Genomic DNA, 19,283 nt, shown 5'->3' on the forward strand with positions numbered 1-19,283 from the left:
GCTGCGGGGACTTTTATGATGTAAGAAGCGCTAGTGTTTATGTGCATTTGTCCTGGGTGAGTGTCAGAAAGGGGCACTGGCAGAATGATGTTATTGTTTGAATAATGAGGAAGACCACAGCATGATGTGTCTATGAGCTTTCCTCTCTGCCAAGACTGTCAGCACAGAACATGCTTATCTCGACTAAATCTGCCCAATTTGTGATAATGTCTAGAGTGGAATTAGAAATGAGAATAATGGGTACAAATATATATAAAAAAGAGAGAATTGAACACCTTATTATATTATATTACAAAATAATTTAGAATGAGTTAATAGATTGTTTACCCTCTATAATAATTGTTGAGTTCATTTTCTGGTTATGAATCTAAAAAATTTAAATTCTCACCTCATCTGAAATCTGTCCCCCAAATGTCACCCACGTGCCTAAGAGAGAGAAAGAAATCGAAAGAAAGAGATGAAGTGTGAGTCAGAGGTAAGTTTGCTCCAAGTAGAGCTTGATTTATTTGCTCTGGTGCCTGTCACAGAAACGCTCAAACAGATTAGAACAAAACACAGACCTGATTCTGAATGTTTTATAGCAATAATACCAGTTAAAAAAAATAAAGAATTCTGTATAAATACAGAAAATGTAAAACATAAAAAAATAAATATGTAAACACTTCAGTTCAACATACAAAGAAAGAGACAAAAATGAGGTTGATTCTTGGTTAAAACTGCACCAGGTTTTGCTGAGGACTCTGTTATTCTTGGCCTGACACACACTGCCTGCAGTCTAAAGCACCCATGATTCATTGCTGTCAGGGTAAGACTCTGCAGTCACTGCCCCACATCCCTGTCACAATCACCTACTATCACCCTAAAATTCACCCCGGCTGCGGGTTGAGCATCTCTCCAGCACACACTGGTGTCTTGGGCTTCAAAGTGATGGGATTTATTGGCATCCCATGAGGCGCCCGAATGTGTTTGAGGGTGAACCCATCGGGGGTAATCAGCTGTTCCCATGGAGATCAAGTGCTTATGAATTGTAGGATAAATGAGGAAATAATGTGGGCGTTTGCAAGTGTTACGTTCCCTTGGTGACACTAGCGTAGTGATAAGGAACATTTGGCATGTTTCTTAAGTTTTGTACATGAAGTAACAGTCCTCATGCTGCCAGATAACTTTATGTTCACAGCTTCTGTTAGCAACGATGAGCAACAGGGTCTTCAGCATCTCAACAACTGAGAGAAACAAGGGAATAACAGGCTCTTTCTGCCTAATCATGGATCTCCCTATGAATTAGAGCTGATCGACAAAATCATTTTATATTCATTTACATTAAATAATTGTAAAATGTAGAAATTGGCATGTTCATTACTTAATCTGATTTTATACTTTTATTAGTTAAAATATTTAACCTATTAACTGAACCCTCCTTCAATAAAATTTTATTTTTCATTTAAAATAATCTTGGAATCAAAAATTGCTATGAAATCAAAGCCATACATCTTACTGTATTATGTTCCGAATTTGAAGTTGACATCACAAAAATTTCCATCTTTTTTGAGATTTTGTTTAGACGCTATTCCAACAAAGCTGTGCAAATGTTACCTCTTGCAACTTTCTAAATTAATTTTTCATTTTAAAATGTTGAGACTCAGACCTTATCAATTATATGAGTTTTTCAAGATTTGTTAATAAAATATTGTAGGTAATTTTGTAACATTACACTTTAAAGTACCATTTCCATAGTAAAAATAACCACTTTTAAAACCGTTTCCACAGTATGAATTTAGAGTGCTTAAACTTACAAATTTTATCCATTTTAGGATGATTCTTAATACATGTGAAAAAAGTGGGACGCCAGTGGGAAATTTTTATAGGCTCCACTGTGCCTCCATCATATCTTAAAGCAGGCACCACTGACTTACATGAACATGAACATACATTGATACATGCACATATGCACACACAATCCCATACAATAAATGACTGCTGCTTCTGTGATTTCAACTGAAAGCTGTCCTCATGTATTTAGTAAAGTGCATGTTTAAAGCACCGACATCTTATTAGCCTGCAGTGTTCTTGTGTTTGATCATGTGGCTAATGTTTGTGATGTCTGACCTGTAGCTATGACCTTTGACGTCCCAGGAAAATAACAGCTACAAGCAGGGTGAGTTGTGGCACTTTCGCAGTCTTAATCACTAAATTTACCACCAGTGAATAACAAGGCGAAAAAATGAAGCTACTAATTGGTTGAGTTTTATTCACAAAACAAGTCAAAAGCACCACTTTTGTAAGCATGTTTACTCTATTTGCTGATTTGCATACTCTATTAAATGCTAAAATAATACAGAAAGCACATGCAAATAAATAACATTAAAATCCATCTCATTCTGAAGAATCATGTGACACTGAAGACTTGAGTAATGATGCTGAAAATTCAGCCTGGCATCACAGGATTAAATTACATTTTAAAAGATATTAAAATAGAAATGTTTTAAATTTTAATTAAATAAATGCAGCTGTGGTGAGCATAAGAGATTTCAAAAACATATAAAAAAACATTTGAACAGTAGTGTATATTTGGTTGCAGGAAGGAGGAAGGACTTGCACAGAGCAAGAATCGGAGCTAAGATAGGAGAGACACCACTCGGAAATGCATTGTGAAGATAAGCCTGGGGCTTTTTACATGGTGGAAATAGCATCTGTTTGTTCCCCAATGCTCTTGCTGAAAGCCTGTTGTATGACAACAATAAAATCCAGTTCACTTATTCTAGTTCAGTCCACAACAAACAATTCAGTTGCCAATGCCCTATGGTTTTCATGAGAGCAGATGTGGTTTGCTCTTGGAGATGAAACAAACGAAATTTTCAGTGCACCATTACAATCCCTGCATTTAATTAATCAATAAACTGACACTGCTGTAATTTCCTTGGGTGTCTTGCACTGGTTTATAATGATAAAAATAAAACAGATTGAGGTGAACTGAATTAGGCATGTTCTCTTGTGTAGTCGTCCATGAGTCCTGTTGAACCATGAGAACCGGCTGCTATATAAGCCACACTGCGTTTTTATCTCAGAAGAAGTCAACAACAGATTTATACAGTCATTATGTTTGCATTCACATGGCTTGTTAATGAAACCATCTAATCGTAAAAATAAAAGGGAAGAGAGAATAAATTAAGCATCAACCCATCACTCTCCTGCTGTGTGTGGAGTGTGTGAGGCAATTAGTGAGCTTGTGTTTTAATTCATGATGAATTAAATATGAATGGAGGGAGGATAGCATTTTCATGATCATGTGACTCTTTAAACACACACTGGTGCCTGCACTTCACTGAAACGCACTGTGTGAATGTATCACTGATCTATGGTACTCATATTCAGTGTGACCTTTTGGTGGTTTATGGCTGCTTTATAAATCAAAAAATGCATACCGAGTCCAAGGCATGACACTCGCAGTCCTGACTTCCCAAGATTCCTGTGGAGAGAACGAAAAATTTGTTAACATAACATTCATGTGTCTTCACTTCTGTGCCACCAGTTCCTTTATTATTTTATTTCATAATGTAATAAAAAAATGACACATTAATATATAAAATTAAGAACTAGTATGTATGTATTCTCATAATTTATTTAAACATTTTTAAAAAACTTTCAGAAAATGGTTTGGTGAAAATCCATTTCATAAATGAATTCACATTGGTTCTGGGTAGGTGTTTCCGTATTACGATAAACTTTTATTTTAAAAGTTAAAGTAAAATTTAAATAAAAAGCCATCTCTAAGGTTCTAACCATTCAAGCATGTTTCTGCTATTTGGGTTTCTAAAAGTATTCATGACCTCCCACTATGGTGCATGTGAATAATGGACTTTCTTTTTGGACCCAGAGGAAACCATTTTAATTTTCTCTGTGTGGACAACAACTGAATATTTGATCTGCAGAGACCGTTGTGACTCTTACAGCACTTCAGTGATTTAAGACAGCTATTATCAGAGAACAAAACTCTTTAATAGCTTTCAAAAGTACATGTGAATGCACACACACTAAATGGCTGGCTGGCTGGTATTTATGCCCCAGTCTTGGATTTGAACTTTTTATGGCTTTAGCCTCCAATTTAGATCATCTTATTGGCTACAATATAAAATACATTAGCCATAGCTCTATTCATCAGAGTTAAGATGTGACTTTAACAGCGGCCCTGGTCTCAATCTACAGTAAAACCTCAGCAATCCATTCCTCCATCATTAAAATTTCCTCTACTCTGATATGTGGCTTCCTCTTAATGCCTGGCTGAGTCAGAGATAACACCTCATTCACTTTAAACCCACACCGCAGCTTTGCACCACAAACCAGATTGTTCTAGGCTCACCACTACTGCCCTCAAATTACTTAAACATCTGTTTGCTTCCTGCAATTATGGGGAAAAGTTGTAGTGTTTTACTGAATGCAGAAGGATATCTATCTATCTATCTATCTATCTATCTATCTATCTATCTATCTATCTATCTATCTATCTATCTATCTATCTATCTATCTATCTATCTATCCATCTATCTATCTATCTATCTATCTATCTATCTATCTATCCATCATATGTACCCATCCATCCATCCATCATATGCATCCATCCATCCATCCATCATATGCATCCATCCATCCATCCATCATATGTACCCATCAATCCATCCATCCATCCATCCATCCATCATATGTACCCATCAATCCATCCATCCATATGTACCCATCCATCCATCCATCATATGTACCCATCAATCCATCCATCCATCCATCATCATATGTACCCATCCATCCATCCATCCATCATATGTACCCATCAATCAATCCATCCATCCATCAATCCATCATATGTACCCATCAATCCATCCATCCATCAATCCATCATATGTACCCATCCATCCATCCATCCATCCATCATATGTACCCGTCAATCCATCCATCCATCCATCCATCAATCCAACCATCTGAACAAACACTGAAGTTATACATTTTGGCCTGTAATTCATTTGTGCTGCAGAACTAAATGACATTGTTGAGGAGAGGTGTGATATTGCTTTTCTATGCAATCGGATTTACAATTTCCAACAGGTAGATGAAAAATCCCATAAACTTATCATGAAGGAGGGACCTGAGTCATATTTATTTCCCGCAGTATCATAGAGACACTCAGAGAACACAAGCAAACGCATAGCAAGGCACTAAGCACTACACATCCACATAGCAACATCCTGGCAACCACCCACAACACCTTAACATCCTGCACCACTCACATTCTCTTTTTAGTTAAAAATACCAGAGCAACAGCTCCTGATGTCAAACCTGCCAGCCTCAGAACCTGATTTTGCATCGTAATAAGATGATCAGCATGGATATTCTGCATTTTGAGTAATATTTTAGGAGGAAGAACCAGACATGGTACTTGAATATTTCTGTGCAGCTGTGCATTGACTTGCAGGAAGTGACTTAGTATGCATTTGGAGGGAAACCAAGAACAATGATTTCGGCTTGCGGACACCCACCCGCTTGTTTTTCAGTTTATGGAGAGAATACAAAATCATCATGCACAGTTCACAATCCCTTCCAAGTGGATCCATCTCCAACTTTCTACATATTATCCCATTAAACGATCTAGGCAAGAATGAAACAAAATTAACAGATACACTCTGTAAAAAATTGACCTACTTAATCACTCTATCTTGTCCCTGCAGGTCAGCCTTCTCAGATTATTGCCGTTTGAAATAAGACAAATCTGTTGTCTTTATAAATGGCGTCTTCATCCTTCACATCGATGCAGCTGTTGCAAAAGCGATGGATGTCGCCCAACATCATCTCCCACTCGATATTTTTGTCAGACATTCTCCCAGCCATTATTAGTTTGTGTGACATTACAACCACAGCACATTCTCAGCGGCAGACATATATAATTTAACAGGGTGTGCATCTTTTTTCTGGGTAGCAGACATGCACGCTGCTGGGTATCAACAGATCCTTCCTCATCACAGCGAGCTGAGTCAGAGAGCTGAGAGACTGCATGACAAAAAAGCTCAGAAATGCCTCAGAAAGGCAATGGAAACTGTATGTATCGTTTAACTGATATTGTACAGAGGAAGGTGTGTGAAGAACATGTGTCTTGACAGGAAAGCAGGTCTGATTTGTTTGTGCATGACAGGGTTTTTTTTTGTTGTTGTTTGACTGGATGCTCAAAACACACATAACACAAAATACAGAATCACATCTATGAGTTACAAAGCATGACATCACCATGTGTCCACAGAAATGACATGTTATTCTGAACATTGCACAATGGTAACTTAGCTGATACCACATTTTAGACACATAATAGTATACTGGTTTACCACATAACTAACACCATGTTTTTTTTGGATATGTTACCATGATATTTGTTTTTCAGAATACCTTAGAAGTACCTTTGAGTAGCATATACTGTACATACTATGATTCATGAATTTCAGTGCCATAATATTATAAAAATAACATAGCATTTAATGTAATGCCAGCTACAACAATGTCTCATTTGTAGTTTGAGAGAGGGGTGGAGTGAGCAGTAGCTCATTATCATTTAAAGAGATATGCATCGAAATGGGTGGCTGTGAGCAGAGCTGTTTTCGACCAGGAAAAAATTTGTTCTTTTACACAACCATTGAGGAATTTTAAACTAAGTATGTTGCAGACATTTTATGAAGATCCTAAAGAATCATACCAACTTGTTGAAAATGGGCATCCGATGTCCCATTCAAAGAAAAAAAACATTACAACAATAACAACATGCAGCATTTGGAGAGCCTGACAGATGCACTCGATTATTTATCAGTATGACCATTAAATCTGGATGCGTTCACCTGCTTTAAGCATTTCAGTAATTATTGTATGAGCTTGTGAGAGTGTGTGCGAGTGTGAGGCCTCATTACTGTTTCTAGTGATACTGTAGTCATTGTAAAACAGAATTGATAACGAGTTTAGAGCAGTCAGGGGACTGCTGCAGAGTGTGATAACGAACTACTGTGTGTGTGTGTGTGTGTGTGTGTGTTTGTGTGTGTGTGTGTGTGTGTGTGTGTGTGCGTGTGTGTGTGTGTGTGTGTGTGTGTGTGTGTGTGTGTGTGTGTGTGTGTGTGTGAGTGTGTGTGTGTGTGTGTGCGGATGGGATTTGAACGATGTTACCACTGTGTGTGTGCGCAGCCTTTTATAATAAAAATTAAATCGTTCTGAAACAAAACTATTAAGCCTCATCAGCAAATGAATAACACAATATGATGATTTACAGATGGGTAACAGGATTTTCTAAAAACCACAGGATGTTCCTCAGTTCTCTCTCCAGCAGAATCAGGTTTAGTCCCTCAGCAGAGTCTAAGCAGCCCAGAGCTCATCTGACAATTAAAGGCATAGTTCACTCAAAATGAAAAATATGTCATTATCCATTCACCCTAATGTTGCCCTAATTGACCTGCCTACCTTATAACTAACTAACTAACTAACTAACTAACTAACGAACTCATGAACTAACGATAGATAGATAGATAGATAGATAGATAGATAGATAGATAGATAGATAGATAGATAGATAGATAGATAGATAGATAGATGTAAGTCATATGAATTTGAATGTCAGTATGTAACAATACAACATTATTTGTTTATGGACTATGCACAGGCAGCCTCACACAGGTAAATATACTGTATCTGAAAACCTGGCTAATAACGCATTATCACAAAAGTCTCTCCCAACAAACCAGAGGAAATGCAAAAGTGATATATGACTGTTGTGGCCTTTTGGGCATCTATGAGGTCTCCTTCGCCTGTGTTTCAGAAAATTCTGGAACACAGCTGCCTGTGTTCCATTTATATACAAAAACACACACATTAGCCATTATGTTGTGAAGAAAAATGCTTACAAGCTAAATAAAACTAACACATACACTGATTGATTCTAATAGGCCAATGGCCAAGAAAACAGAAGCCCACACACAAATACAATGACAAGGACAAATGCACACACACACACACACACACATGCAGCACGACTGCCCATCTGGACTGCAGCGCTGGCCAGTGAACCATGAAACACTGCAACTGTTAGTTTTAGAGCTGGGAATTCAGAAATACCAGGCCAAATTACACTTTTATTAACTGAGCAAATGCAAGAGAAAGATACAAAAACACACACATAATGCTAATGCTTAATCCTGTAGACACATTAAGATATGGACTTTACAAATCTGTGGACATCGAAGGTTCTTAAAAATGTATTTTAAGCCTTCTTGTCATCTATACAGTCAGAAAGCAAGTGAGCGAAAAAAGCCTTATTGCTCAGATTAGTTAGGGTTATAAGTTTAAGCAGACACAGGTTCCAAAATTAATGCTCAAATCCCAATTGAGAGCCATCTTTTTTCTTTCTTTTTTGAGTGAGAGTAAATTAATAAATAATTTGTCAGTAACATTTATAAGAGAAAACTTTTAGAATTCCAATATAATATAATATAATATAATAAATATGTAAATTATGCAAAATACAGTAAGACATATTTATCGCATGTATACTTTCTCAATATTTGCCATTAGCACATGCAGTAGAACAAATCCAGAGATGCAACAGCAACCTTTACTTCCATGCCACACATTTATTCAATTACATTTATTCTGACCACTGACTAAAGACACAAACTCTTAAAAAGGCGCACACTTTGATGCATCAGAAAGATGTTTAAATATAAGCAGCACTTCTTCTGCACAAATGTAATGTTTACAAAAGACCTGAGGTCCTACGCTGTCAGAGCAATTGCTATTTCTAAAGATGAAATCATAGTGAGTGACAGATGATTAAACCACAGAGACAGATATTTGTTCTCCAGGACATCCGACATATACAGATAAACAGAGGGCCATTACTCATGGTTAACTTTGCCCTGTGAAAACAACCTATAAGATTCCTCAGCAAGAAGAATGTCCTGTAAGCCTCGGATGCCTTGATTGAAATGAGAGTGAGATAAATAATAAATATATATGATATGAAATAATGTTGCACCAAAATCATAATTGTCAAGTCATTACTTTGCATGGCTATTTTCTCACCCTTTCTTAAAAACACAAAACATCTAAACAATTTCCACCCTTTCATCTCACCTTTAAAATTAAAAAGACTGCTGTCCCTTTAAGACTATGTAAACAGACTATTTGCATGTAAAATGAACAGCTCTGTGTACATAGAGCACTGGACTGGTCAAATGTTTGTGTTGCTCCATATTTCAGTAACAACCTTTCTGCAATGCATTACATTGTCATGTTAACAAAACAATCCTTGCCGAAATCTGCCACATAAACTCATAAGGTCAGACTAACCTGACAAGGACCTGGTTAATAATAAACTTCAGCAACACTTTCCTAACACTGGAATCCTTCGGAAAGGATATAGCGGCAGGAGATACAAACAAGGAGGGAAAAGCAGGAAAATGTTCCCCTGCATTTAATATTATTATCAGTTCTTCTAAAAGTGACCATATATTATTAATACTACAGCTAAATCTTATTTCAAAAGATCAGGACAAGCTAATTTCCTCACGATACGGCAATTTAAATCACACAATTAATCAATGAAAATGTAGGAAAATAATAAATGTCAAACATGAGTGCGTGAAGCTGGACGTCAGCCGAGGGTGATCAGGTTTACCCTACTGCCCAATTATGACCCCTGTCCGACAGCTAATGTGTCCAATTAGAGTAATGTGCAAGCAAACCGCCAGTTTCTGTCGTTATGGAAACTAGCAGATATGCGATAACTGTTGCATGCTTGTGGTATACTTGTGTCTCAGATGCAATTAATTATTTCCAGCACAAAAACCATTAGTTCACACTTCCCCCTCAAATTCACAAACACACACACACTGAATGTTTTCAGCTCTCTGCTTCAGCCTTTCCTCCAATTCACTATTTCACACACAAGACAAAAAAAAAAAGAAAGAAAAAAGACGCTCTTCATTTTGAGCGCGTAACAAAAAAAGTAATCTACTTAATGGAGCCAATCACAATATACTTTATACTTCATCAATCACTCCACCAACTCACATTATTATCCATCAAACAAAAAACACTTTTTCATGAACTAAACACCCAAAAATGAATATTCTGTCATAATTTACTTATTCTCATGTTATTACAAACTTGCAAGACTTTCTTGCTTTTGTGGAATGTAAAAAAATATATATTTTAAATAACCAACCAGTTTCGATTCCCATTGACTTCCATTGCATGGACAAAAAATACTGGAAGTCAATGGGAACTGAAGCTGGTAATTAACATTCTTCAAAATATCATTTTTTAAATTTTATTTTTGTGTTCTACAGAAGAATGAAATGCATACAGGTTTGAAATGACATGAGGGTGAGAAAATTAACGGATTTTCAGTTTTTGGATGAACTATTCCTTTAAGATTTCAAGGACAGGGTTTACTAGAATGAGTTATAAAATTTGTTCATTCACAGCACTGCTATTCTCATAGAAACCTTTTCCATGTCTTTTTGAGAATGAAAATGAAAGACAAAGATCAGAGTTATCAAAACTATAAACTATACCTGTTTATAAAACAAATTACTCAAAAGACTCACTCAAACTGTGTCAGAACTGATATTTTACAGCGCTATCATCCAGTTTTCGGTGGTTGCCAGAAGTTTTCTATACCTGTACTTCATGCCGGTGAGTTTTCCAGTGGACTCTTTCAGGGAAATGTGGTGCCTGTGTGTAAAAGAGCCCAGGCTCCGGGCAATCAGTGCCACCGTTCGAAACCGTGCCCGTGCCGCGCTGGCCGTGTTCGGACTCGACGTGTTCTGCTTGTTAGGCTCGCTGGTACGCGGGGCCTTCAACCCGTGATCGGTACACGCGAAGGACACCTGCATGGCTGTTAACAGCAAAGTAACTTGAGTTGGAAAACCTGACACAGCTCGTCCTGGAAGTCTTTGAGAGTCAGGATGGAGTTCTGGATTGGCTCTCAAATACTGAAGAGTTTATAGTCACTAGTTTATGAATCAAAGCCTGCCTCTCTCTTTCTAAAACTCTTGCTCTCTTTCCCAACAGGAGCTGATCCCGCCGTTTGATGCTTTTCTTAACCTGTGAGATGCTATTGTGCCCTTCACACTTCTCTTCGTTTTGCCTCCTTCTGTCACGCTTTCCCCTTCACTGATCTTAGCTGACCCTCAGTGGTGTTCCTCCTCTGGCTTATGACGGGCTGAGGGGGTTTTCTTCAGCCCACGCTCCTCACCGAGACTATAAGAGCAGTCCGAGTGCACCGCAGGAGACACACAGCTATGCAACAGACTCCAGGACTCTGGTGGGCTGCAAACCCGGATGATCGATGTATTGCTGAAACTCCAGGACAGAACCGGACGACCTTCCCGAAAGCCGTCCCGATGAGCGAGCTGCAAGGTGAAAAATACCCAGCGTCCCGCATCTAAATGTCCTCTTTCCAAAAACAGGCGAATGCAGTTCGGCTGGCACTGAAAACAGTCAGTTTGATGAAGAAATATGTAAACGAAAGCAGACAGGCAGAGGAGAGGACAGAGAGAGAGGGGGATGCGGCATGATCACTGGGGCTGTAAGTGAAAGAGAGGAGATTGAGAGAGAGAGAGTGAGTGTGAAAGAGGAGGCATGAAAGCGTTGCATGTGAGAATGATGCTCAATCAGGGACGTAAGGAGGGAGTAGAGAGAGAGTGGGAGATGGAGAGAGAGAGAGAGACTGCAATGAGACTGAAATAACTGCAGTCTCTCACCAGCGGCTCAGTGCTGCGCTCAACAGTGAGAGTGAAGACAATCCATCTGGATGGGACACTATGTGTGTATGTGTGAGTGTGATACGCTTGGATACGTTTATAATGCAGATGTCATTCTCATTTCGCAGTGTGTCACATGTAGTCCACTGCGAAAACTTGAAAAAAGGGTGTGATGGAACAGTGAAGCATTGATTGGACTTGATTTTTTTTTAGCATATATTAAACCCCTGAATGATGTTACTGTCTAATGTTACTGACATCTGGTTGTCAAATGAAACACAACATGCAGCATTAATGTGAAAGCTGAGCTTAACCATCCTTAAAGAAGCGAACGAGCCTCCTATCAGGTCACACAATGTCCCACAATGCACTTGGCACATGTGTGCCACTGCTTTCCTCGAAACATCCTTGTGCTGCAGTGGGTTTATAACAATGACTTAACAAAACATGCCGTTCAGTGAAGGAGCTCAAAACTAGACATCAAATTAAAGTCTGAATCTGGCCCCTTAAACAAGACCATGTGATCCAAACTGACTGTTGTGCTCAGATATGATCGAACCTGAAAATGTTTTTATTTTCTCTCTGAGCGAGTAGACACAGACTCTCACATTAAATAAGTTTGGTTTCTAGGAATAACAAACTAGAACCTGACGGAATCTAACGTCATATGTGGGAAAAAACAGAACCAGCCTGAAACCTTGTCATAACGACTGATAGAAAACAATTTAGAGAATTTATAGAACGGCCATTTAAATATAACCAAATATATAAAACTACCAAATATATATATATATATATATATATATATATATATATATATATATATATGTATATATATATATATATATATATATATATATATATATATATAAAAAAATAATAAAAAAATAAACAATAATTTTATAAAATAAACAAGAACTGAATAAGTGACTGCCTTTATGAGTGAGTAATGAAATCATTCACGAGAACAGTGATTTATTTAGCAATGAAACAAGTGACTGTCCTTATCAGTGAGTCACTAAATAATTCACGCAAACAATTAGATCATTAACAAAACTACTTCATGTTGTTATGATTCCGCTGTGGCTTTGCTTTCAAAGCAAAAATAGACTAAGTAAAAGTATTATTTGCTGAAACATTTTTTAAGACTTTGGCATTTAAAATGTTTCAACTTTCCAAAGTACACATATAGATGACCTCAAAGCAAACAGACTTGGACTGAAATCCCACAAAGGTGCTGGAGCTAAACTCCTCCAGGACTGTAGCTGCACAGCCCAACTCTCTCTGACAGTCTTAACTGTGTAAGTGTGTCATTTAAGAGCGCTTAATCTGAGACTGTCACACTTTGGCGTCCCCTGATGGAACAACTATTCTGGCACCCTGAGACAACCATCTCTCTAAACGTCCCCCTGATAATGAGACTCAGTCAGAGATCACCCACTTTATTACGCTCTCGTCCAAATAAAGAGCTCTAACAGGAAATTAGTTTAGTCAAACATGGTTTTGCAAGAGCCCTCCGAGGACTTCGCTCCCTCATTTTGGACGTCTTATCCAGATAACATTTTCATAAGTTTCTCCTCACTAATAACAGTTGAGAAAGTAAATGATTTAAGAACACAATTAAATCTGATGTGGGCTGCACTATAAGATAGTGAAATGTAATAGATACAACCATCGGCACTGGAGCCGGGGGGACCATTTAGCCTTCTGAACTGAGTTTAGTTGGCTGATATTAAAATGTGTAATTCTGTTGGCTCTTTTTAAAAGTTCTTTCCTATTATAGACTTTATTTCACTACATTTCAACAGGTAAAGGCATATTTTTATTTGTTCTGATGTTTAGAGCAAAACAGTACACACACATAGCACCCATCTATTTTATATTTAGGAAAAATCAGTATAATTATTAGAATAATTAATTAAATATAAATATATTTAGAATTTTGAATATGACTTAATATTATAAAGTAAATTTGCTACTGTCAATGTTAGTCTTTTTAAGCAATTTTTACTATTTTGTTTCTAGTCATAATCTCAACTGTAAGTTTTTTTTTAAGTTTAAATATCAGTTTAAAAAGTAATTCTGATGGTACACAGTTTCAAAAAATTGTATGCATTTTAAAAATGCAATTTCTATCAGTAAATATGTTAAAAATTAAAGCAAATCTTAAGCCAATATTTTAATATTGTGTGATATACTGGAATGAGTTACCATGAAAAATTAAAAAACTTAATAATAATTAATTATAATTATTACACTTAACTCAGGAAGATTAACCTGCTATCATGTGTTAAAGGGATACTTCACCTAAAAATGAAAATTCTGTCATAATTCATTCAGCATAATGTTGATGACTGACTTTGTTTTCCTGGAGAGTTATGCTTTTCAGATCTTTTTTTTGTTCAACAGAACAAACACAAACAGATTTGGAACAACTTGAATGTGTAAAAATGATGACAGAATTTAAATTTTTGGGTGAACTATGGCTTTAATATCAAAAAGCGTAATAAAAAGATAAAAAGATATAAAAGAATATTATTTTGGTCTGTAGCACACACATTAATAGGCTGTAACAGGTCTCATCATGGCTCGTATACTCACAGTATAAATCTGTCAGTCACTGGCCATGACTATTAGTTGTACAGAACCCTATAATTGATAATATATGCTTTTCACCTCTTCATTAAATATGACAGGATTATGTAAGAACAAATTTACATTTTGTCTACATAATGACTTTTTCCTTCTGCACAGCTATGTACCTAACCCTCATCTCTCTCCCTCTTTCCCCTCCGAATAATCCCTGCTGTCATATGGGATTAGTTGTATTGCTAGTCATTAGCATAAAAAACCAGTGTGAGTCAAAGCAGATCAAGCTGGCTGCTAATCAGAGCTAATAGCTTTATTTTACCCAGCGCTAGACCCTCCTTTGATGGCTAGAGCAACACCTCTGACTCATACTGGGGTTTCTACTCATAAACAAAACCTTTGATCGTTGACACATGCTTTCATGCACTGATTATACAGTATGGGTTCTTGTCATTATTCCAAAAGACATGCTCTAAAAATGCAAAGTGTCTACATATACAATAAACATGTCAAGAATGTAATTGAAAAGCAGCAAACATGCTTTTGAAAACCTGTTTTTACATATTTTGAATCTCGGTTAAACACTTTGGCCTTGTTTTTCCTGCTTTGTGAACTCTATTACTGTAAATCCCAACTGCTTCATTTATTCAGATACTGAATCCATGGCTCATTTAATTCGCTAATTCTCTTGTGTAAGCCGTTATGGGTAGTATCATTTATTTTGTATGATGAATAAATGTGCAAGTAAATGAATATTACTAACCGTAGCTGATAACAGTTCAAACACATGACTACAAAATGAACCAGTGTTGAATGGGATGTTCATAAAATCAGGGATGTACTTGAGCAATCGAATTATACTTAAGTATTATTTTGGATCATTTGTAGTTACTTGAATATGACTTTTCAACTACAAACCAATTTACTTTTCTTTAAAAGGATAGTTCTACCTAAAATGAAAATTCCACCATGTATAAACAACAGCTGAAATTAATAAAATCAGAACAGGTTTCAGGAAATATATTACCTTTCAAAGAGTTGCTAAGGGTTGCTTTTTATTAATTAATATGTAAATTGAACCATCCAGTGTGGTATTAAACTTTCTTATTCATAAAAGGATATTGGAAAAAGGCATTTGATTTAAACAAAATTATTAATCAGCACATCATGGTTTTCAAAACGGATAATAATGCAAAATGTTTTTTGAGCACCAAATCAGCATATTAGAAAGATTTCTTAAGCATCATGTAAGACTGCAATATTGCATGCTGAAAAAGCATGTTTTAAAATTACATTAATATTAAATATATTCAAAGGAAGTATATTCAAACAGAACTGTAATTTATTAAATTGTATAATAATATTTTACAATATTACTGCATTTCTTTAGATAAAAAATTTATAAATCCTTAATGGACATAAAGACAATTTTTTTAAAAAACAATTTTTTTTACTGACCCCAAACTTTTGAATGGTAGCGTAAGTTCAGGATTGTTTATAGTACATCAATTTCAGCCTAGCTTAAACATCCTCTAAACGTTTCTACATGATCATTTAAGAGTGGCATTTTGAGAACATGCTAAGAATATATGTTTTTGGTATAAGAAATTAAGTCAACAAGTTTCCAATTTTCATATTTGTTTGCAGTCAATTTGGACACTTTCTCACAAGCTAGATTTAAACAACATTAAGTATAAATGTATGTTCCTATGTCATAAATGCTTTTAAGTAATATGTAAAAACTAATATGTACCTGTAGATCATTTTGTTGTTGGCGCCTACAGATTCCAGTAAGGAATACCCATGGATCTGCAAGAAATGCCCCAGCTGCTGCAGCTCCAGAGCAGAGTTGGATCTGCCTTCCCAGTGGGGACAACCTGCAGTGTGGCGTGAGCTCAATCCTGTCCCCTGTCTCTGGAAGAAGCGGCCTGGGGTTCTTCTCTGCCTAGGGACGTGAATTTCGCTGCAAGCTGCCTTGTATAGGTACATTTTGCCGAAACTCACCCAAACGTGCAATGCGGTCATAAAATTTTGAGAACTTTTCCACCTTGGCAGTTTTATATGAGTACACAAAGCTATCAGTCTGTGCAAATAGCTGCGGCCAGCTCAGGCCAATCCAAATACGGAACATCACACATGGAATTGTAATCCTTTAGTACCATCCAGTCATGGGTTTTCTGACTTCATGGCATTACAGTGAACAATGGGAGATAGAATTGTAAGTCATCTAAAATCCTCATGTTCCCACATATGCTCACACAAACACAGACACACACAAGTGGCAGTGGCAGCTGGATCTACAACTCAATTACTTTTCAATTAACTTCTAAACATAGCTTTCAAAAGCATTGGGTTATGACACAGCATTATTCTTGGTAATTTGTTAATTAAATAACAAAATGAGCTCTTGCATGGGTTCTGGCGCTGACTGCCAGCTCCTTTGGTGGGATAAGCTGGGAAAAGCTTCTCCCATATTTCTGACATCAGATCAGATCAGTGGAATGGTATGAAGAGAATTTCAGCCAGAAGAACACACATATGAGATGGTGCAGCGTGGCTCTTATTACCTCTGTTTCAACACAATGAAAACAGCCTTTTCTATTAGATGATGCTCTCTCTTTTGTTGTTGTTGTTGTTTTTCTATGTGAGTTTTTGTTCTGTGTACTCCTCCTCCTCCTTCCATTAATCTTCAAAATTCTTATTTAAATAATTTCAAACTCAGAATCACAAAAACATTCAAATGTAGACTTTCTTAAATATGGCGTAATCAAATTCTGACTGAGTACTTAAAAAAATACTTTTTTGCTCATGTCAGACTTACCTATGTAAATTTGTTCTCAGTTTAGGACCACCTACGAATATTTGTTTTCAATTCAAGCTCGCCTATGATGACTTGTTCTCAATTCAGCCTTGCCAACGCAGATTTGTTCTAAAGTCAGACTCGCCTACATAGATTTGTTCTCAATTGACTGTCGCCTACATAGATTTGTTCTCAATTCAGATTCCACTATGTAGATTGGTTATTAATTCAGATTCACTTACATGGATTTGTTCTCAGTGTAGACTCACATGCACAGGTTTGTTCTTTATTAATTAACTACATAAACAGATTTGTTCTGAATTCAAGCTTTAATGGCCTTGCATTTGAATTCAGACTCATTTAAACAGATTTGTAGTCTTATACAGACTCGGCATGTACTTGAGCAATCTGCCTTAAACAACAACATTTTCAGCTTCAACAGATCGAAAATCTCTGCTATAGCTGCAATAATATTCAAATACATCTGTTTGCAAATTAAATGCACAATTCAGAATCAGTTCTCAATTTAGACTCATAGTAGTAAACAGCTATTTAATTTAGAAATGCTGAGAATGGCAGAATAAGAGTGTACATGTAAGAGGACTGAGGGGCTGAGGAAAGACGAGAGAGTCTCTGAATAATCTTTTCATGGAAAATATGGGAAACAGAAAGAGATCTATGACCATAAAGAAAGAATACCGCAGAGAGAGAGAAAGACATGGAAGTGGAGAGAGAAACTACATGAATAGAATACTGATAACTAGCTCGACAGATCCCCCTTTAACTGCTGCAGGCAACAAATTCAGCTGTGACAATGACTTAGTAAACCTCCACACATGCTTAAAGACACATACACACTCAATCCATTTCCCTGACTGATGTGGGCTAATAGACATGGCTCTCACACTTCTCAAAATGGGGATGGGGATTTCTCTAATAAAAAAGACATTTCTTAAAAGGGACATGAAATGAGAAACCAAATTTCCCTTGATCTTTTGACACAGAAGAGGACTTTGTGTGCTTAATAATTCCTGCAAGTTTCATAACTTAAAATGTCCTCATCGACATCTATGATAAAAGCATTTATGTAATAACCTTTAGAAAACCACTTGCTTGGATCAAAGGTGCCAGGTGACGTCACAAGGATGCAGCCGTTTGCATAAACACTGCCTCCAGAGCAAGACAGTGACCAATAGTCATCTTCTCACTGGCATATATTAAAATAAAAATAATAATCATCATAAAAAATCCATGGCATGACCCCTTAAAATAATCTTAAATTATGTTTTGAAAGATTTGCGACTAGGATTTGAACCCTGTGGAGAGGGAAAGTGAGTGATCGTGAACATAGTTTTTCTAAATAATATTGAAAAGTTGGTTTCTGCAAATACTCCAGTCAAGTGACTTGATATAAAGATTCAGTCATCAACTCAGCATCTTTACCTAAAATGAACATGGCAGCATGCTTTGAGAAGACCACTGACCTCAAAATAATACATGTTTACTTCTCATTATCTAACTGGCATTTAAAAACTAAAATAAGAAAAGGTAACGACTCTGAATAAATTAATGATCTCTTTTCCTATAAGAAGCATTAATCCAACACCATCTGTACATTTCTGCTGATCACAGATAAAAGTCTCAACTTTATTTCAGTAGGGCTGGTCAAATAAAACCAACTCTACCCTCTAGTGGTTGGATTTAGTTGTATAAAAAAACAGGTACATGTACAAGAGACTTTTCAAGGTTATAACTTTCTCGTTGTTTTTTGGAGATAAACGAGGTTTGTCTGCCATCTGTTGTCTGACACTTGGTACTGCAAAATGACAGAGAGATACGTTCAAAAATTATTCTTTAAATACATACTACTTTATTCTTTTTTAAAATATGCTTTAAAATACAACAACCTCAACTGAGACTTCACGTTAAGCTGTAAATTCGCAATTGATAACTGTTTTGCATCGAAAGTTTTCAGTGGTGGACGAAGTACACAAATCAAGTACTTGAGTAAAAGTACAGATACGAATAATAAAATATTACTCCAGTAAAAGTAAAAGTACTCCTTTTTCAATTTTACTCAAGTGAAAGTACAAAAGTAATCAATTTTGTATGTA

At 36.5% G+C, this 19,283-nt stretch overlaps 1 protein-coding gene across 1 annotated transcript; it reads right to left on the minus strand.

Moving 5' to 3' along the window:
• Positions 1-376: 376 nt before the first annotated feature.
• On the minus strand, positions 377-11,940 carry LOC113046230 (voltage-gated potassium channel subunit beta-1-like). Its single transcript, XM_026207175.1, has 3 exons — positions 10,696-11,940; positions 3,423-3,466; positions 377-426 (listed from the first exon to the last, which is right to left on the minus strand). The coding sequence occupies exons 1-3, from the start codon at positions 10,908-10,910 to the stop codon at positions 377-379; spliced, it is 309 nt and encodes a 102-aa protein (XP_026062960.1). The 5' UTR covers positions 10,911-11,940.
• Between the last annotated feature and the right edge of the window lie 7,343 nt (positions 11,941-19,283).

Source organism: Carassius auratus, chromosome 27, assembly GCF_003368295.1.
Source record: "Carassius auratus strain Wakin chromosome 27, ASM336829v1, whole genome shotgun sequence".
Classification (NCBI taxonomy): domain Eukaryota; kingdom Metazoa; phylum Chordata; class Actinopteri; order Cypriniformes; family Cyprinidae; genus Carassius; species Carassius auratus.

What these genes read in the sequence shown, in the direction of transcription:
- LOC113046230 (XM_026207175.1), bottom strand. Translation starts at nt 10,910, where the DNA reads ATGCAGGTGTCCTTCGCGTGTACCGATCACGGGTTGAAGGCCCCGCGT. An exon ending in CTCACCGGCATGAAGTACAG is followed by an intron (nt 3,467 to 10,695) that starts GTATAGAAAACT and finishes TTCTCTCCACAG; the next exon opens with GAATCTTGGGAAGTCAGGAC. An exon ending in AGTGTCATGCCTTGGACTCG is followed by an intron (nt 427 to 3,422) that starts GTATGCATTTTT and finishes TCTCTCTCTTAG; the next exon opens with GCACGTGGGTGACATTTGGG.